General features: G+C 37.3%; 1 protein-coding gene and 1 pseudogene across 4 annotated transcripts in view; both read right to left on the bottom strand.

Annotated features, from left to right (window-relative positions):
- Positions 1-2284: 2284 nt before the first annotated feature.
- The window catches only part of HPS5 (HPS5 biogenesis of lysosomal organelles complex 2 subunit 2), a 39483-nt gene continuing 20507 nt past the window's right edge, over positions 2285-21260 (bottom strand). The window contains exons 14-25 of one of the 3 annotated variants that reach the window (XM_079101820.1): positions 20476-20662; positions 19351-19474; positions 17976-18125; positions 16813-16890; positions 15993-16570; positions 12684-12804; positions 12334-12489; positions 11256-11375; positions 9712-9825; positions 7997-8103; positions 5640-5910; positions 2285-3411 (exon numbers count right to left, since the gene is read on the bottom strand). In XM_079101820.1, coding sequence (XP_078957946.1) covers positions 3351-3411; positions 5640-5910; positions 7997-8103; positions 9712-9825; positions 11256-11375; positions 12334-12489; positions 12684-12804; positions 15993-16570; positions 16813-16890; positions 17976-18125; positions 19351-19474; positions 20476-20662 — 2067 coding nt within the window. In that variant the 3' untranslated portion in view covers positions 2285-3350. The remainder of the gene's footprint in view (positions 3412-5639; positions 5911-7996; positions 8104-9711; positions 9826-11255; positions 11376-12333; positions 12490-12683; positions 12805-15992; positions 16571-16812; positions 16891-17975; positions 18126-19350; positions 19475-20475; positions 20663-21260) is intronic. The other 2 variants (XM_079101821.1, XM_079101822.1) reach the window with 2 other exon arrangements.
- Positions 16897-17968, bottom strand: LOC306638655 (small EDRK-rich factor 1-like; annotated as a pseudogene). The gene has a single exon. The product of its transcript is annotated as a small EDRK-rich factor 1-like (transcript).

Raw genomic sequence — 21260 nt, 5'->3', positions numbered from 1 at the left:
TGGAATTTCAGTTGGTGGGCAAACAGTGCAAGGCCTTGTCAGGCTTGAGCAGGAACACAGCCAGAGAGGCAATGTGCGCAAAGCATCCAAGAATCAGAGGACCAGGATGAGGAACAAAATCGAGTCCTGAAACTGATTAAAACAGCTTGGGAACAATGTCATAGAGTGTGGAGCTCAAGGTTTTGGGCTTTACTCTGAAAGCAGAGGGGAACTGCCAAGTTTCTAATTGGGAAGTGGCAAGACCAAGGCTGAGAGCCTCAAGAGGAAAAGGTTCCTGACAATGGATCTGCAATTAACTTCCCAGGAGATCAAGACAATCACTCTTTCTCAGGGGCCTAGGTTTACTACAAACTAGAACAATGCTGATTCTAAATCTAGGAATATGGGGTTCGGTGGCAAGTTGAGGGAGGTTAGACTAGTCTGCAGACCTAGATTCCAGGTCTGGGCAGGATCCTGACATTTGTCTTAACAAGCTCCTGTAATCATGTCATGATTTAGATGTGAAATGTCCCCCAAAAACTCATGTGTGAGACAGTGCAAGAAGGTTCAGAGGAGAAATGATTGGGTTATAAGAGTCTTAACCCAGTCAGTGATTTAATTCCCTGATAGGGATTGATTGAGTGGTAACTGAAGTGGTAGGATGTGGCTGGAGGAGGTGGGAACTGGGGCATGGCTTTGGGTATATATTTGTATCTCTCTCTGCTTCCTGATCACCAAGATGTGAGCTGCTGCCCTCTGCCACCCTCTCCTGCCATGATATTCAGCCACACCTAGAGCCCAGAGGAATGGAGCTGGCTTTCTATGGACTAAGACCTCTGAAGTCGTGAGCCCTCAAATAAACTTTTCCTCCTCTACAGTTGTTCTGGTCAGATCTTTTAGTCACAGCAGCAGAACAGTTGACTAAACCACCACCAAGATCACCTACCTTTTAACATGAATAACTGATTGGCAGCAATCCTTGGGGATGACCTTTGAAGGTCACTGGAGCCAGCCTCAATGGTCTAGGCAGAAAGTAATGAGAGTGTGTTGGTGGCAATAGAGAATGGGGAAAATGACTAATGGAAAACACCATCAACACAAAATTGAAAGGATTTGCCTAGTAATTAGAAGTGAGGGAAAAGGAGATGGAAGAAGCAAGGATAACTACAAGGTTGTGAGCCTTGACCAGAACAGTGACAACTTTAACAAATAAATTATTAATTTCAATTCTGGTATTCTCACTCTAATTCATATAAATCCAGTTTCTATGGGTCTGACCACTAACAGGAGAAAATAATGATATAAACCTTTCAAACAACTAACATTAATACCTATTATGTCACAGGCACCATCTGCACACATTACCCTCTTTTAATTCTAATAGGTAGATCAAATATCATTCCATGTCAGGTACTGTGCTGCATGCTTCACATTCCATCATGTCATTTAACCCACAAACCACCCTGAATGAGTGCTACTATCATTCCCATTTTACAGATGAGGAAACTAAAACTTCTAAGAAATGAAGTAACTTCCCCGAGATCACTGAGTTGAAAACCACGTTTAGGCACAAGCAGTCTGCCTTGGCAGACAACCTACTGCCTATGTTACCTTGTAGCTGTTAAACAGTGGTCAGATCTGGAAACAAAAGTGAAAGTAGGTACCAAGGATTACACAGTCTGTCTAGTTTTTGTTGTTGTTGTTGTTTGTTTGTTTGTTTTGGTAAGGGGTGTGAGGGAGGAAGCAATCTGTTTAGAATTTTTAAGCAAGAGATAGATGTAAGTCATATTTGAAAATATTACCTCATAACCAAACAGACTGTTGAAATTTAAATGTTTAACTGAAGGGGATTTTTTTTCCTGCTTGCCTTGGAAGATAAATTTAGGAGATGTGAGTTGTGTTTGTATGCTAGAAAATTCACTCTGTACCCTTCTGGTAAAGGATTGCTATAATATGCCCTGGCAAGGGCTGTCAGGAAATGACTGCAGGGTTGCCAGTTTATGCTGCTGGACTCTCTCTCAGCCACGCAATGATTTGACTAAAGCTGACAGCAAAGGGAAGGCTTTCACTTTCCTAAAGGTTAGGTCTCAGTACAGACATACATTCAACTTAAGTCAATGTAGCCAGAACCCAAGTGATGCTGGTAAGGAGGTTCCTCACACTTCCCAAGTCTGTGAAGCCTCCTTTCCCTGACAAACTCTTCAATCCATCTGGCTACATGATGTCCAGGTGTCAAGTGTATATACAACAGCAATTTGTATCTGTGTTCTTTGGGTTATAAGTGGAGAAATATAAGGAATGGACATTCAGTGTATCTATCACTTTATTCTCCACATTTTCCTGCAAATGGCTTCAAAAATAAACCTCATGTCAATATTGTTAAAATGAAAACTTGCATCAGCTTTTACGTTTATTGGTAATATAACATGCTATGTAAATGTACAGAAGCCCAACACATGACAATCTAGTTACATAACTTATATAATACAGAACTCTTGCTGCAGTCTTTATTAGTACTCAGTTTTTTCTTATGGCTTTTTAAAAATAATTCTGAAAAGTGCATGATTTTTCTTGGGCTACTCTGTTTAGGAAAAAATTAGAGACAACATAGTTCCAGTAATGAATTAGTCAACTACATATATGTTCATGTTAGAAAATGTCAAATAAATATGGGGAAAATACTGTATATTAACTCAATTTTAGATATGGACAATTTTTTAAATATCTAATTTGAATCTTCAGTATTTCATTTGTTTTATATGTCAATTCATTATCCCATGTTCTATTTCAGTAGCTCCTAGAGTGTCCCAGAGGGCTGGGGAGATAGCTCAGGTGGTAGAGTGCTTGCCTTGCAAGCACAAGGCCCTGGGTTCGATCCCCAGTACTGCCAAAAAAAAAAAAAAAAAATTCTAGACTGTCCCAGACAAAATTTAAAAAGACTTAAACTCCAGTTAATAACATCATTTATCTCCATGTGACAAAAAATTTCTGCTCCCAACACAGGAGCCACAGTAGAAAAAGAAAAAATTTCCCCCAATCCACCAGTGACAAGCAAACATATTGTAGTTCAGAATAAATACTACATACATGTGGACATTCACATTCTGAATCCAGGAAAGCAAAGACAGATTCCTTTCAAAATCCAACTTTGGCTGAGAATTGCTGAGGTCACAGAGCCACAAATGCCAAGAGTATAGACTCTAACAAACAGTAACCCTGACAAGGCTGACAGGGTCTTGGTTAGTGCCTTTCTTTAAGAAACAAATGCATACCAAAGGTTTAGGAGCATGATTCATTGTCGTTTTTTGTTTGTTAGTTTTTTATTATTTTTCTTCCAAAAATGTGATGACATCCTGCCAAATCTTCTTCCATTAGGGCTGCTGAGACCAGAGAAACCGATCACATTTTTCAAGCATGCTTTGTATCAAGGCTCTGAAATCCCAAAGAAAAGAAACAGCACATTTAGTTGTAACTGGTTAATCTCTACAGAAAACATTAAAACCTACAGAGACTTAAAGAATTAAAAAAGTTGATTGACCCAGTGAATCAAAAGATGGAGACTGAAATCAAGAGTGAAAGGCAACCTATGGAATGAGAGAAAATATTTGCAAATCATATGCAATAAGGGTTAACATCCAGAATATGGGAGAACACCTACAACAACAAAAATAACAACCAACCTGATTTTAAAATAGGCAAAGGGCTTAAATAGTTATTTCTCTAACGATGATATATGAATGTCCAGTAAGCATGTGAAAAGATGCTCAACATCACTAATCAATATGAAGATGCAAATCAAACCTCACATTCACTAGGCTATTATTTAAACAAACAAACAAAAACCAAGAAAATAAGAGTTAGCTAGGACAGGAAGAAATTTGAACCATAACATACTGTTAGTAAAAATATAAACAGTATAGCCACTATGGAAAATAGTGTGGAAATTCCATTTCTGGATATTCATCTACAAGAAATGAAAGCAAGGTGCTGGAGGCGTATTTGTGAACCCATGTTCATTGCAGCACTATACAAAGAGCTAGAAAGTGGAAGCAACCCAAGTGTCCTATGACAGATGAATGGATAAACAAAATGTGGTATATACGTATAATGGAGTATTATTCAGCCTTAAAAAGGCAAAAATTCTGAAACATACTACAACTAAGAAGAACCCCAAGGACACTATATTAAGTGAAATAAATCAGTCACAGTAAGACAAATACAGGTTGAGTATCTCTAATCCAAAATTCCCAAACTTTTGCTGGACATAGTAGACCATGCTTGTAATCCCAGTATTTAGTAGGCTATGGCAGGAGGACTGCAAATTCAAAGCCAGCGTGGGCAACTTAGCAAGACCCTGTTTCAAAATAAAATTTAAAAAGGGGTGGGGATGTAGCTCAGTGGTAGAGTGCCCCTGGGTTCAACGTCCAGTACTAAAACCAACCAAACAAACAACAACAACAAAAAAAAAAACCCCAAGAGCCTTGGATTTTGCAATATTTCAGATTTTGGATTTTTGGATTAGAGATGCTCACTGATAGTCTATGCAAATATTTCAAAATCCAAAAAAATTCTGAAACCTGGAATACTTCTGATTCCAAGCATTTGGAATACAATATATTCAATCTGTACTATATAATGCTACTTAGAGGAGGTAGTTAGAATAGTTAAATTCAGAGAAACAGAAAACAGAATTATGGGGCCAGTTCAGTGGCACATGCCTATAATCCCAGCAGCTTGGGAGGCTGAGGCAGGATTGAGGGTTCAAAGCCAGCCTCAGCAACTCAGCAAGACCCTGTCTCTAAAATTAAAAAAAAAAAGAAAAAAAAAAAAAAAAAAAAAAAAAGGCTGGGGATGTAGCTTAGTAGTTAAGCACCCCTGTATTTAATCTCTGGTACAAATAAAAAAGTAGAATTTTGATTGCCAGGAACTGGGCCAGGGAAGGGGGAATGAAGAGCTCTAATTTAATTGGTATGGCATTTCAGTTTGCACGATGAAAAAGTTCAGGATTGGGGGTGTAACTCAGTGGCAGAGTGCTTGCCTAGCACACATTTGTGCCCTGGGTTTGATCCCCAGCACTGCCAAAGATAAGATAAAACCAAAAAGCTAAGAAAGTTCCAGAGATTGGTGGCACGACAATGTGGATATACTTAACACTACTGAACTGAACACGTAAAAATGGTTTAGTTGGTAATCTTCATGTTATGTATATCTTTCTTTTTGTTACAGGTATTATACCAGAATTACAAAAAGAAAAAAAAATCCTTGCCTGAGACAATTAGTAGTTATTTGGTACCAATAATATTCTTCTTTTAACTTATTTTTTAACTTTTATTTATTTATCTTTTTGTGGTGCTGGGGATCAAACTGATAGCCTCAAGCATAGCAGGCAAATGCTCTACAAATGGGCCACATCCCCAGGATCCCAACAATATTCTTAAAAGAATTGAGTACACATTATATTTGGGCACTCATATTAAGCCAAATAATGTCTTGGTCATGATCATGAAATGAAATTTTACTTTAGCCTCTTCCCTTCATCACCTTAGCCACCAGATGAGTCTCAGTCTCCTGATTGTTAATGAGGGGTCAGGGCTAGATGATCTCTATAATCTCATCTACCTCTGGAAGTCCGGGGGCTTTCTACAGCAAACTGGCATTACCTCTGCCTTTTCTCAGCAATCCTCAGGATATCACAGGTTCTGGTAAACTTCTCTGACAACTCACAGGCCAGACCACACTCCTGTAGCAATGACCAGGCCCGATCTGGGCCCATGGTCTTAGCTAACAGGAGTGCCACATTCTCTGTGTTGATGGGGGAAGGCCCATCATTGAGGTTCCCATTTAGTGACTTCTGGGGAACTGGCCTTGAACTCTTCTTCTGTACGAGATGTAGGAGAAGCTTCCATTCCTCCACAGTCTCTGGGATCCAACCTGCACACACACAGAAACAATGTTGGCTCTGACCACTCACTCCTAGCACACTTGCCTGCATAGAGGAGATGGTGGAAACTGCAAAAACATTTAATATCAAAACACAAAAATATTCAGGAACATAATTTCATCACCATAACACAAAGTTTTCTGATCATCTGTTGAATAAACAGTTCAGGATATAGAAAAGTCCAAAATTAGCTTCAGAACTCATCCAATCACTTACTAAATGCCCTTTCATATACTAGGCTAGGCACGGGATATACAATGATGAACAAAACAGAAGCAATCCATACGCTCTTGCAGATCTGACAATGTAACAAAAGAGATAGAAATAAACAAAAATAAATATCATAAACTGTGCTAAGTACTATGAAGAACAAGGAATCACTAGAGACAATAGCTATTTTTTTTTTTTTTGAGAAATACTCTATGAGGAAGTGACATTCAAGCAAAACTTGAAAGCTGAGACAAGATCAGAGGGCATCCTTATGTAGCCTACAGAATGTGCAAACTTGGAGAAATGGGTATCACAAATGCATTTCTGATGCAGGAAACATGGAAAACAATGTGACACAGGAAAGATACAGGCAGATTCAAGGAACTTTTTAATGAGCCTATACTGTACAAAGGTAGTAGTGTGAATAAGATGATAAGGCCAGGTCTTAAGGACCAGCTTAAGAATCCAGAATCTGGATTTTATTCTGAGTTCAGCACAAGGGGTTTCAGGGAGGAAAGTCACATAATTCAATTTTCATTTAAAAAAATCATTCTGAATGCTGAAAGAAAAATGGGTTAAAAGTGAGTAAATGTGGAACCCAAATAACCAGTTATGAAGTTGTTGCAATAGTCTAGGCACGTAGCCAGGATAAGAGTGATGGTGACAGAATAAATGGAAATGGATAGATATGAGATATATGTTTGGCAAAAAAATCAACTGCCTTGGATAGTGACCAATATAAATCACAAAGAGAGAGAAGTGTCAAGAAAGGACCCTATTTAATACATCATGGGTAAGAATTTTTAACATTAGTATAATTATATGAATAAAATTTGGGGAGCACTTTCATCTGAGTGGGGAAGACTAGGTGATTATTTTCTTTATGTTTCTTGAATTGTTAACTTTCTTCTATAACAAACATGTTGTAACTTTAAAAACACAAACCATTTTTATCTTTTCTGGTTATACTTCAGGAGTATATGTATATCTAGAATTCCAGTCCTACAAAAATAGCTGTCCTTCCTATTTCATTTCTGAAACAAAGATGACCTCAGTAATTATAGATATAGCTGGATGTTCAGAGCTGACCCTTGCCCATCAACTAGCTTCTTGCCTCTGCTCTAACTTTCCCTGTCCCACACCAGCAGGGCTGAAAAAGATTATAGAAAAGGATCACAGGTCCTTCCATGTGGACTGAAGGACTTGAAGGCATGCTGTCAGCAACTGTGCACTGAGATGAATATAGCAGCACTACAAAACTGACCAAGACCACCTCTCTGGGGGCAGGATGGACTCTCAGACTTCAGCTATCAGTGTGTCAAAGTCCTGGCCTTCTATCATTTTACCAATGTGAACTGATGAAAAATTTTAAAATGCAAATTATTAAAATGGCTGTGAATGTGAGTTAAGTTCATCTTAATGAGTTCAAACTTTTAACTGTCTAGTAAGACAACATGATGCAGTAAAAAGAACCCAAGCAAAAATTTTGGAGAGGCTTGAGTCTGAACACCAGTTCTAGAATTTACTAGTTGTGTGACTTTGGGTCATTTAATTATCCTTTCTTGGCTTCAGTTATAACACCTGGAAGAGAGAAAAAATAGTGACTATCCCAAGAGTTTGTTACCTCATTTAAAATAGCATATGGAGAACACAGCATAGTGCCTGACATATACTAGGTGCTCATCAAATAGAAAAAGATACAGATAAAAATAGATGTATAATATATCAAAGTATACAAATTTTAAAACCCTACAAATTTGACAATTAGCTAAATTTCATACCTGGTCATTAAATGTTTACCAAATTTCCTTATTTAAAAGTCCGAAGAGACTTCTAAAATAAAGTAACAGGTTTGCAAGTACACACCATTATCCCCTTCCATCAGGCTCTTATCATCCAGATACACAATGTTGGTGAAGGCCTCTTTTCTTCTCTCCAGTTCCAAACAGAGAGTAAGATATCCAGGCCAGAAACTTTAAAGAGACCAAAGTTGAAGAAAGGAATAAGAAGCAGTGAATTTATCCAAAACTGTGCTAATAGCAGACAATAGCCACATGTGGCTATTTAAATTTAATTAGAAGTAAACAAAATTTAAAAGTCAGTTTTTCAGTTGACCTGTCCATCTTTCAAACATTTGACAGTCACATGTGACTAGTGGCTACCATAATGGACAGTGAAATAGAACATTTTTATTATGACAGCAAATTCTACAGCTTTAAGAGAAAAAACAAAAGCCAGGCCCAGTGGCACATGTCTGAAATAAAAGTTACCCAGCAGGCTGAGGCAGAAGGAATGCAAACTCAAGGCCAGCCTTGTCCACTCAGTGAGACATTGTCTCAAAATAAAAGGTAAAAATAGCTGAGGATGTAGTTCAACCCCAAGTACTGCAAAATAGAAAAAGGGGGGAAAAAAAAAAAAGAAAGGTAGTGACATATGAGGTCAGACACCCATTATGAGGCATTTAAGCTTTATATAACTTTATAAACCTTAAGATTCAATTCAAAATCAGCATATTTCTTCTCCCAATGTACTGCAGATATTTGCTAAGAAATTTACAAACAACTATTTTTAAATCAGGACCTCCAAGCCTTTCCAAAGGAAAAATTCTTGATATTTTGATTGGACTAAAGACTGCATAAATATCTCATGGACACTGAATGCCTTACTCAGGATTGGGCAGGGGGCTAACTTCCTTCAACCTATGCATAGATCTTTAAAAACCCCTAGATAATAGCCACTTTTTTGTATCTCTCTCTCTCGGGACCCCTCCCTCTCTGGGAGCTGCTATCTTTCTATTACCCTAAAAAATCCTGTTACTTTGCCCTCATCAACCTTGTGTCTGTGGATTTTTTTCTACAAATTCATGGGACAAAGAATCCAACCCCATGCTCCGTACTACAATCACCCACCAGTCTCATCCCTCATTATCAGTGAACAAATATGTATCAAGTACTCACCACTGTATGAATTAGACAATATGGAGGAAAAGAAAGCTACAGGTTCCTCCAAAAGAATATTATCCAGATGGAGCCATAAGACAACATCACCAGGCAATAAATAACCCACTCATGAGTGATGTGGATAATAAGCAGTAGCAGTTTTTCATGCCCTTGCCCTTACTCTTTCACTCACCAGACTAGACAGTCTTCTGGCTCATTTACAAATACAAATCTTACCCAGGCTTCAGGACTTACCTCCAGAATCTCACCTTTTCCTAGAGTCCTTCACCCACAATTTTATTGAGCCTATTCTGATCTCTCTTCTTGGAAATCCTTTATCCATTGTAACTGGTATCACACAAATGGATGCTTAATTAAATACTATCTACATGCCTGAGAACTGGGGCTAACAACTGAACAGAGGGAACTGAGAGGAATTAGCAAGAGCCAGTCTCTCCTACACATACACACACACACACACTTTAAAAGTAGAAAATTGTTTACTGCCACTTAAAAAGGTACAGTTACCTTTAGGAAGCAAAATTGGATTCCCAGGTGATAATGCATATCAATTCAGGCCCTAAACTACAAGGTAACTCACTGAAGTGATTAACTTCAATTTCTATGAAAATCCTTACTTACCCACAAGACCTACAGATGTCAGTCATTTTCTCTTTGGTTGTAAAATCTGCAGGAAGTTTAATTAACTGAAGGATCAGCTGACTATAACCCCAGGAAAACAAGTGTGAATGAGGCCTGTGAAATGGGGGGGGGGGGGGGGGGGGGGAGGTCAGTAATTAGAAAGGAAATAAACTCTGAGAAGTCCTGTTGTCTAGTAGGAAAGAATAGTTTATGTCAGGGCCACCTGTAATTTCAGTAACTCAGGAGGCTGAGGCAGGAAGATCTGAAGTTCAAGGAAGGCTAGCCTAGGCAACTTAGCAAGGCATTGTCTCAAAATAAAAAATTTTAAAAGGGCTAGGGATGTAATTTAAAGGTAGAGTGACCCTACCAAAAAAAAAGCCAGTATTACTTTATTTTCAAACTTTTCCATTTGGCTTTTGAAAAATTTTAAATAGCTACTTTTCCTATAATCTGTTCATTTTTAAAAACTAGAAATTTAGGGGTCAGGTGTGTGGCCCAGTATAAGAGTACTTACCTAGCATGCAGGTGGCCCTGGGTTCAATCCTCAGCCCAGTACCACAATAAAACAACTAGATATTTTAAGTAATCAAAACCAAACAAAGAAAAATCACTGGGCATGGTGGTAAACACCTGTAATTCCAGTGACTTAGCAAAACCTGTCTCAAAAAAAAAAAAAAAAAAAAAAAGAACCAGGGATGTAACTCAGTGGTGAAGTACACCTGGATTCAATCCCTAGTACAAAAAAGCAAAAAAGGAAGCCTATAATTTCACTGTTCACAGTCACTGCATATTCTTCTAGTCTTTTGGCTAGACATAAGACAAATAATATAGGCATTAGGGTTTTTTTGTTTTGTTTCATTTTGGTTTTTCTCACCCCTGATACTGAGGATTGAATGCAGAGGTACTTAACCACTGACCCACATCTCTAGTCCCTTTTTAATTTTCTAAATTTTGAGACAGGATCTCACTAAGGGCTGAGGTAGGAGGATGGCAAGTTCAAGGTCAGTCTCCACAACTTGCCAAGACCCTGTCTCAAAATAGAAAATAAAAAAGGCTCAGTGGTAAAGTGCCCCTGGGTTCAATTCCAAATATTAAAAAAAAAAAAAAAGAAAAAAATCCTCAATCAGATTATGTCTAGAAATTCCTTGACAAATTTTTAGAAAGAAAGAAACAAAAAACAACCCCCACACACAGTTTTCTCTAACAGGTTTAATCATCAAGGACTCTTAATGTGGGTCCATAAAAGAGTTTCAGGGAGATAATTTAATTCTCTGAAGTCATGTGTAAAACTTTTAATGTGCATTTTTCTGAAAGGAATCATCAAATTCTGAAAGGAATCATCAACCTGTAAGAATAGGGTCTGTGTCTGTGAAAGTGTTCAAAACCACTACAAAGTACACTCCCTCTTATTACTACCATGACTTGGGTCAGTCTCTTCTATAGCTAATCCTAAAGTGAGCCCAGAATGCTATATTGTGAATAAATTAGATCCATCCCAAAGGAACATCAGAGCTTAGTTCTTAGAAAGAGAACTCCTTCCATACCTGGGGTATCCTTCATCATCCACAGTGCTTGTGCTTGGTGGCGCATCATAGGATACTGCCAAAAGCAGCCAATCCAATCTTAAAGATTCCGGTTGTAGAAGGGACTCAAGGAAGTATGACCTGAAAGAAAGTTGGGTGGAAGAATCACCAATCTTCATAATGAGAGAAAACAAACTATGGGGCTATGAAAAAATTGGATCAAGAGATCAATATAGTAGATGAAATAACATAAAAATTCTTCTACTACAGAATGTCTAGAAATACTGGTGAAAATTTAATAGTCTTCTAAATAAACAACTTTCTCTAGATTACAAGGGAAAAAAAATCAAAGGGCCAATGAGTAAATAATAAAAACCAGTGTGACAAATGTGAACTGATCAGAGAGGAAAAAGTAGATGCCAGTTTAATAACCAGATGAGAATTTATAGGTATGGAAAGATAGGAAATGATAAATCAGCCTGAAAAGAGAAAAAGCTGGAATAGAGAGCCATCCACAAAATGTTGGGATATTGTCAATGAAAAGGTGGCAGTAGCCAGACATGGTAGCACACACCTGTGATCCCAGCCACTTGAAAGGCAAGAGGATCACAAATTTGAGGCCAGTTGGAGCAATTTTCAAGAACCTGTCTAAAAATAAAATTTAAAAAGGGGTTGGGAACGTGTCCAGCGGTAGAGCACTTGCCTAGCATTTGCAAGGTTCTGGGTTCAATTCTTCTTAGTACTGAAAAAGAAAAAAAAAAAAAAAAAAAAGAAAGAAAGAAAGAAAAGGAAGTAGTAGATCTAATCACTGGTAGAGAAAACAATAAGCTCATCTGTTTTAACCTAGGCTCTGAATGAAGGATATAATTTTATAATGATGATCTGAGAATCCCCAAGAGGAAGAGAGGATAGAGGAATGTATACATATACATTTGTGGTGTGCAGTATGAAGTAGAGAAGACAAAACTGACCAAATCCTCATCTTTCACAGTAGGTTCCTCAACTTTGTGTAGTTAATAGTAAAAATGTTACACACACAATAAAAAAGAAACAATGCTCTATCAAAAAAAGGGGTGTCTACAAATGTGCTACCCCTCACCGTTGATCTTCAGGCCTTGATTTCACCAGACTATCTAAATAGGCCAAAAACTGAGCAGGATTTTGATGACAAAGTTGCATGACATCTGAAGGCAAAATGTATGGATAAAATCTGATTAAGGATCGAAGGGCAGATTCCCCAAACTTCTCATACAACCTGCATTTAAAAACAGAACGATTAGTCTCCAACTTCAGAGAGAATACAACTTGATTACATTAAATACTTATTAGAAACGAGAATGAATATACTAATAAGAATCTGCCCAATGTGCAAATGAGTAAAACTTTAATAAGTTTTTTAATAAAATGCATGTACTTCAGTTCCTATAAACATTATACGGTACAACCCACCTGGCAGCATAAGCAATCAGCAAAGGACTATCAAAAGGAACAGAGTCATCTAGTAACTTTAATCTTGCTGCTAAGTCTCCTTCTTCCATCTCCATGTATGTAGAAGTAGAACTTGCCATTTCTGAAAAACAAAGCACATCCATTTTCCTTCAACTTACAGCTGCAAATATTAACATATTCATTCAACAAGCACTGGTCACACACCTACTGTGTGCACCTACTACATATAAGGCCCAGTGATTATTAACCATTTTAGGACAGATTAAAAAACAAACAAAAGAACAAGCCAGGAGTAGTGGTGCATGCCTCTAATCCCAGGAACTCAGGAGGCTGAGGTAGGAGGATTGCAAGTTCAAAACCAGCCTCAGCAACTTAGCAAGGCCCAAAGCAACTCAGTGAGGCCCTGTCTCTAATAAAATATAAAAAAGGGCTGGGAATGTGGCTTGGTGGTAAAGCACCCTGGGTTCAATCCCCAGTACCAAAAAATAGAACAAGACGTAATCTCTACTTTTAAGAACATTAAAAACTGAATTGGGAGATAAAGAATATTGAAATTTCAAACAGTTTGTAAAGGAATGGATAATGAATATATACGTGACCATTACTCTTGAAAAAAAAGGGGTTATTTACGTCTACTATTCCAAACATAAATATCTACCATCAGTACCAAACTGCACAATTTTTTCTAGGACTAGTATGTCTATTTATCTCAGAATTAAATTCAATTAAATAATTTTAAAATATTTGGCCTGCTTTTTAAAATATCAGTATAGCAAATATTCATCTTTTGAAGTAAGATCTGACTTTTTAGAATAAAAAAGTCATTTAAAGCCAAGTCTGGTGAATGAGGTGAGTGAAAATCTAGTTAAAACAATTTGTGAATTTAAAAAAAAGGTACATATTATATACGTATGAATCAAAAGTAAAATTAGTTTTTTTCAAGAAGTTTTCAATTAGTTCTGAAGACAAATCCCAAAGAACAGTTCCAAATGCTGTCTTCTATAATTATAACATCCTTAAAAATGTGGGGCCTGTTCAACAGACTATTTCTAGAAATCCAATGTGCAATTAATTGCCCTATAGGGTCAGATTCAGCAGACAATTTCTAAAAAGCCAACCTTCAGTTTCTGATATATGATTTTTTTAAAGTCTTTTCTGTTTCACAAATTGCTCCCCATTTGACTATGTCAGGCAATAAACTCTTAAGAGGAATTTAAAGGAGGCCATCATTAAGAGCTGGAGAAGTGAGGGAAAGCTTTAGGACTGGGTAGAAGCTAAGCCAAACTTATTTCACCTCAATTCAAGTAAGCAGCTGCCTCATCTCAAACTGCCCACCAGGCACAGTGGTAAGCAACCACCACCACTCCAGCTGATGCAGACTCTTTTCTGCTATTCTCCTGTGACCAGGGTTGGGTATGATCACATAATAAAGACAGAAACAGCAAATTTCCAGCAATACCCTCACACATTTCAACTTAGTTGAAGAGAAATAATTTGTTTCTTATTTTGCATAGAAGACAATCTCCAGTTGAGCACAGTGGCGCACACCTGTAATCCCAAAAGCTCAGCAGAAGGATCAGAAGTTCAAGCCAGACTCAGTAGGTTAGTGAGGCCCTTAGCAACTTGGCAATACCTTGTCTCAAAATAAAAAATAACAAAGGGCTATGGATGTGGCTCAACTACAACTCAGGAAAAGAATCCAAAACCATTTCTTGTGCTAGTAACTGCTCTATGTGAACTAAAACAGAATTATTACTATAGATGCATGTTTCTAAAAAGCCAAGTTATTTAAGTCAGATAATATAAAACTGTATCTTGGGTTGGGGATGTAGCTCAAGAGTAGAGCACTTGCCTACCATGCCTGGTACAATTTACTTTTGAAATGAAGGAAAGGTTTGCTTAAAGTCTAAATCAATTACTGGAAATGTGGCATCTGTTATTCAAGTAGAATTCTCATTAAGAAAATGTTCCTGGGGCTAGGATTGTGGCTCAGTGGTAGAGCACTTGCCTAGCACATGTAGGGGCACTGAGTTTGATTCTCAGCACCACATGTGAATAAATAAAATAAAGTTTCGTTGACAACTAAGAAAATATATTTTTAAAAATTTCCTCTTCAAAAAAAGGCAGTGAGGGCTGGTGGTTGTAGCTCAGTGGCGGAGTGCTTGCCTTGCAAGTGTGAGGCACTGGGTTTGATCCTCAGCACCACAGAAAAACAAATAAAATAAAGGTGTCGTGAACATCTACAACTAAAAATATTAAAAAAAAAAAAAAGGCAATCAACACACAGGTTTCTATGTTGGGTTGCCAAAACTCAAGTCTGAGGTAGGCATTGATGGCTATGGGCCAAAGTCTTTCAGGCAGACATGCAAGCTCTTTACTCATATTTATTCTCTTCCTCCTGGACTCACACAGAAATTACATTTCCCGGGATCCTCTGCAATTAGGAAGGGCGACGTGAAAGAATTCTCACCAACAGATTGTGAATAAAAGACAGGTAAGCCATTACCAGGCCAGGCCTTTCAGAGAGCATGTTCCACATGCTTTCCCCTGGATGTAGTAAGCCAACCTCAAACAAGCCCCAAGGGATGATAGAGCTTAAAACAATGGAAGAACTTGAAATGCTGAATGACCACAAGATTGCTTCCCAATGACCTGGAACACCTGCCCTGGACTATTAAATTAGCAAGAAATAAACTTCTTATTATGTGATATGACTTCTATTATGAGATATTTATTATAACAGTTTAACTTAGCCAACTAATACTATCTCTGTGCCTAAGTTTCCTCATCTATAAAATGGAATAACACCATATACTCTAAAGATTGCTGTTAAGATGAAACAAGATGATACCTGAACACTGTTTATCATATATTACATATAGGATACTCGATATATGGTATATATTATTTCTATATTACTGTTATATGACAGATTTTGTTTTTATATATTTATATTTACAAATATTTACTTTAGTCCCAATTGCTCTGTGGTATCATTTTTTGTATGTGACTGTAAGAAAAATAAAACTAATTTCTCATAACAGTTGTAAATTAAACCAGTGTTAATTAAATATTAAAATGAGGTCTGGGGATATAGCTTAGTGGTAGTGCACTTGCCTAGCATGTGGAAGGCTCTGGGTTCAATCCCCAGACCTGAAAAAAAATAAAAGGAGTGGGAAACAGAATGGAGGACTAACCACAACAGAGGTGATTCTTCTACTTAAATCATTATTTAAAATCCAAAATTCTAGAATGTTAAGGCCCTACATATTAAGTTCTTTATTTTTGATAAAGTAATTTGATAATTACCTTTCAATCCTTCAATAAAAGTACCCCAAACACAAGGGTTGTTAGAATAACTAAGCTTAATACTCTCTTTTGCTCTTTTCAAGTCCAAAAGAAAAAAGTACTTCTTTAGGAATTGACAAGCCAGAATTTCAGGAGAGCATCGTTGCAAAGTGTGGTCCACAGGTTCACCGGTGCTCTTGATAGCAGAATTCAGTACATTCAATTCCAAACACAAAGTTGTCAATTCAGCCAAGTCCTTTCGAAGACTGTTTGCTATGGTGCATGGAGAACATACTCGAAAAAGGTCATCCAAGGGTTTCCTCAGACTACTTACAGATTCACATGTTGTTTGATCAACAGTTTCTTCATTGTCTAAAGAGTCCCTTTTTTTTTTTTCATTATCTTCATCCAATATTCCCTTTTTTGACTCATTAAGTAATAGTACATTCTGGTTCAATTTCATGGATGAGTTGCCAGTATCTGAAATGCCTGAAAAATTCTTCATGGCAAATGTTTTTTCTAATTGTGAAAGCCACTCCTGTAAAACCATTCTTAGAGACTTGGGTTCAAATAAAACCAGAGGATCCAGCAGCTTGGTCCTATACAAAACATTTAAGTGTGAAATGAGTATGATAAAACATACTCATTTGGAATAAATGTTTTTTATGAACTCTAAGTAACAATTATCTTACCAAGAGAATACTGACTACATAGTGTATGTCACTAATTCTTAAATTTCAATTGCAAATGAGGTTACCTCTCTGCCCCAGACTGTTGCAGGCCCACTAGGATGATCTCCAAAAGCCACCCAATTAACTATAAAATGTTCATTCACACTCACATTGCTTCTGCTGTTGCTACTGTGAGTTCTTGAAACCTGTCTTCTTCTGGTGGTTCACTAGTTATCTCTTTTTCCCCCCTAGAAAAGTATGAAAAATAAAAATAACATTCACAAGAGTTAAAGAGGATCAGAGCTTTCTTAGGAAACATTTCTTTCTTTTTTTTCACATGCAAGGTTAGTGCTTTATTCTTTGAAGAACAGTCCTAAAATATCACACTAAGGCTGAAAAGTAAAGTTTAAAATAGTTTTATAAAGATAAGTTATAATATATGTAACAAATGTTCACTCTTAAGAAATCTTGGTCTTAGAGCTTATGATACACCCAATTGGCTGTAGCACCCAGGCCTTCCAAAAGGCCATTCATCGTTTCTCTCTTGTCTGCATAGACTTCTTCTCATCAGCTGCCTTCTGCTTGATCTCAGAGTCCCTCTGCTTTCTTTGAGAGGTAGTCAAGCTATCCTCTCTTCTTTTTCCCTTACTAATTTCCTGGGTTTTCTTCATATTTTTCTAGTGGGCAAGTTCTCGCTGATTTCCACAGGCCATGCCGACCACGCCGGACGCAGCCTGGAAGAGAGCTACTAGGAGAAGAAATGGCTCCCTCGCACGCTCAGCTACCATCGCCACCCACAGATCAAGAAGGCTCCTTAGGAAATATTTCTATGTGCTAAGTGGCAGCTATTGTTCATGTTGTTACATTGCCTAAACAGTATTTTTTTTTCTTTTTCATTATCTTCACCTAGTATTCCCTTGACTCCTCAAGCAATAGCACATCCTAGATCTTATAGGCCAGAGAGCATGAATAACTTGTTCAAAGTTCCGTGCTAGTCAGAAACAGAGCTAGGACAAGGCCTAACTCTTACTTAGTCTTCTTACTCTTAATCAAATGTGATTCTGACATCTCAGAAATTTGACATGATAAATGGGGGAGAAAGGTGGGTCATGCAGGGGAAAGATGAAACAGGTCTAAATTAAAAATCTCAATAAATTTGCTATGGGTTGATATAATTATTCAAAACTTTACGGAATTCACAATATTTATAAGCTACATAATCTTCAGTGAACAGGGTCAAACTGTGCTTTCTCCAACAGGACAGTTTATGGCTTTCTTCAAACTAACAGCTGGTTCCCCTGGCATTTACACAGATTTATATGTAAGGACTTACTCAGTGTCTTCCTCCTGTGGGCAGGTAACCAAACTCACTTCCTCTTCACAAGACTGATCATCATCCCTGGAGTCTGGTCTCATTTTCAGCTCAGGACTTGTATGAAGGGTGCCGATTTTCTCAGTAGTTTTACGCACAAAGCTAGAAACACTAGAAGTCAAATAACAAAAAACTAATATGAAAAAGAAATGTTACTTTACTTTTGTTACTGACAAAAATAAAAAATTCAGTATTTGAGTTTTATATGTTCCTACTAGTCCTAGGAAGTCAGCTTGAATTTAATAAAAAGACTGTTTATAGCAACTGCTCTAATGAAAAATACATTTCACAAAAACCTCATGTAAAACTACAATATAATGATTCACTTCATTTAGGAAACTGCCCTGAGAAACAATGATTCAATGTTAAAGAAAGGTCTTTAACTTTAGTTATGTCTGTAATGTTGATGCCAACTTAGGCAACATAAGCCATGTGATCATCAGCTCATCCTGGTCAGAGAATAACAAAGAATTTCTTCATGAAACTCAGCTACTAACTATTCACAGTACAGACAATCAAAATTTGTATTCAGTAAGACTCAGCTTAACAGTTAAGTAGCTACACAAAGTCTCCCCTCTCAAACTCAATACTAGTTCCATTAAATGGACAGAAAGAATTCTGAAGTCTCCAATTCTGACCCAAACTGAGAAAGGATCAAGAAATGACTAATAATACATGGTAAGTGTTCCTACCAGGGATGAGGAAAAAGCAAATTTTTACATTTTTGCTCTGTCTGGGAGAGGAGAGACAGATCTATAACAAATCGAATATTCAGCTTCTCTAACAAAAAGGAAGTTAAATTTCCCAAGACTGGAATGAAAAGATAACTATTCACATAATAGGTTATATTAGAAATAATTTAGAGACTTCTTTTTCTTATTTAAAATGCTTTTCCGGGGCTGGGGTTGTGGCTCAGTGGTAGAGCACTTGCCTAGCATATGTGAGGCACTGGGTTCCATCCTCAACACCGTATATATACAAATAAAGTAAAGGTCCATTGACAATTAAAAAAATTTTTTTAAATAAATAAAATAAAATGCTTTCCCATCTCAGCATCAAATACCTAATGTGACCTTCTCTTTAGCACTGAATCATTGTTTCTCAGGGAAGTTTCCTAAATCAAGGAAATCATATTTTAAGTTTTACATGGGCCTTATGTGACACGTATCATTTCACTCTAAAAAGAGTCGGTTTTTTAATTAAGTCCAAACCAACTTCCTAGGACTAACAGGAACATAGAAAACTTGAGTACTGAATTTTTCATTCTTGGTAGTACTGTCATTTTCTGTGAAGTAATGTCAGAAATGGAATTAAATGACCAAACTAATTGTTTTACCTTTCTTTGACAGCCTGAAGAGACATAAGAGGAGATGGAGAACGAAATGACAATGGAATGCCGAAGGGGAGAAAAGTTTCATTCTTATCTGTCTCAACCGTCACTGGAACATGAGAAACATTGTCTAATGAATGGAATTGGGGGGAAAAGAAATAAAATCGAATTACATGGAATTTTTTCTTTAAACTTTAAAGAAATTCTAAGATGAATAAACCAAATGAAATAAAGAATTCAATATCAAAATCACAACTGAACCAGATACAAATGAGTGTGGAACACAGGTTTACAAGATGCATGGGATGGTCTACATAAAACACTTAGGCAGGTACCTGCATTTGCCTACTAACCCTGAATTCCCATAAGTCAAAAAGGAAGTTTGGGGCCTCTATTAATATCTTCTCAACAGTTCAATCACAGGAATATGTGAACACTGAAAAGGGAAGGTAACGGCTCCCAAAATTGTAGCAATTTCTCATTCCTAATGGAAAATAATTTTGTTAGTAAGGATAAAATCTTTCCACTATTTTGGTTAATAATCTTTCTCATCCTTCTGCAGCATTCTGATGTATGATTAAAATTAGGCACTTTTGGGACTGGGGCTGTAGCTCAGTGGCAGAGTGCTCACCAAGCACATGTGAGGCACTGGGTTCAATCCTCAGCACCACATAAAAATAAATAAAATGAACGCATGCTGTCCATCTACAAGTACAAATTTTTTTTTTTAATTAGACACTTTACCAATGTTAGTTCAAACATGGCGTTAAAAAAAAAAAAAAAACTAAAAATAAGCTAGATGTGATGATGCACAGCTATAGTCCCAGCGACTTGGGAGGCTAAGGCAAGAGGATCACAAATTCAAGACCAGTCTTAGAAACTAAGAGAGGTCCTGTCTCAAAAAATGAAAAGGGCTGGGGATATGGCTTAATGGTTAGGTGCCCCTGGGTTCAATCTTGGGTACCAAAATTTTAAAAAACAACTAAAAATAAACCTACTTTCCTAATGGTAAGCAGTCTATAGGTTTGGATGGAAAGTCTATCAACGTGCTAAAAACTACTCAATTTTGGGAACAAAATTACAGAAAGTAATTGCTTGTCATCAGCAACCAACAGGAAATATATTCATCACCTTCATTTCCCTGTGAGCCACAACCCTGATCTGGCTGGTCTTCTTCCTGATGTAGGGTAAATTCTTTAAGTCTCTCATCTTCTGATAAGGTTTGGCTGTGAAGAGAGCAAGAGTCTTCATCTGACTGACTGCCTCTTCTACTACTAATGATACGATAAATACCAGAGTCCAAGATGCTAAAACTTTCCTAAAAATGAGGTAAAAAAAGAAAGAAAGAAATCAAAGTAAAAACTTCCTTTGTAATACAAAGTAGCTTTTTCACAGAAATGCCAAAACTAAAATGGAAACTCAATAACAACTATGATTTATTAGGACACATTGATGAAAAAATTTAGGTGCGTGGCCGCTATCTCACATGTGCTAGTGACATCATGCTGCCATATTTCTCTAGCTTGCCTTCATAAAGCATGGCAGTGAGAATGAGGCGTAAATGAGATAATCCTGAGCTGCAGTGAGACTCATATTAGCATGAAGCATCTGAAATCACAAATTAGGAGCAACCTAATTTGTGCTGAAGGCTATACTAGGTATATTTGGGAAAAGAAAATAATAAACAATGACAAAAACAAAGTATGGCTTCAAGACCAGCTAAGTTTCATACAGATGCCCAACAGGTGAAAGAAAGCCCTTCTTCTATAGCTTGTATCTTGAGTGTCCCCCAAAGGCCCATGTGTTGAAGCCTTGGTCCCCAGCCTATGGCACTACCGGGAGGCACAAGAGCCTTTAGGAGGTGGGATATAGTGGAAGGAAGTTACGTCATTGAAAGTGTGTCTTTGAAGGGAATA

Source organism: Sciurus vulgaris (assembly GCF_902686455.1).
Source record: "Sciurus vulgaris genome assembly, chromosome: 11".
Taxonomy (NCBI): Eukaryota; Metazoa; Chordata; class Mammalia; order Rodentia; family Sciuridae; genus Sciurus; species Sciurus vulgaris.
The sequence above is the reverse complement of the archived record's forward strand: the minus strand, read 5'-3'. Positions and strand labels throughout refer to the sequence as shown.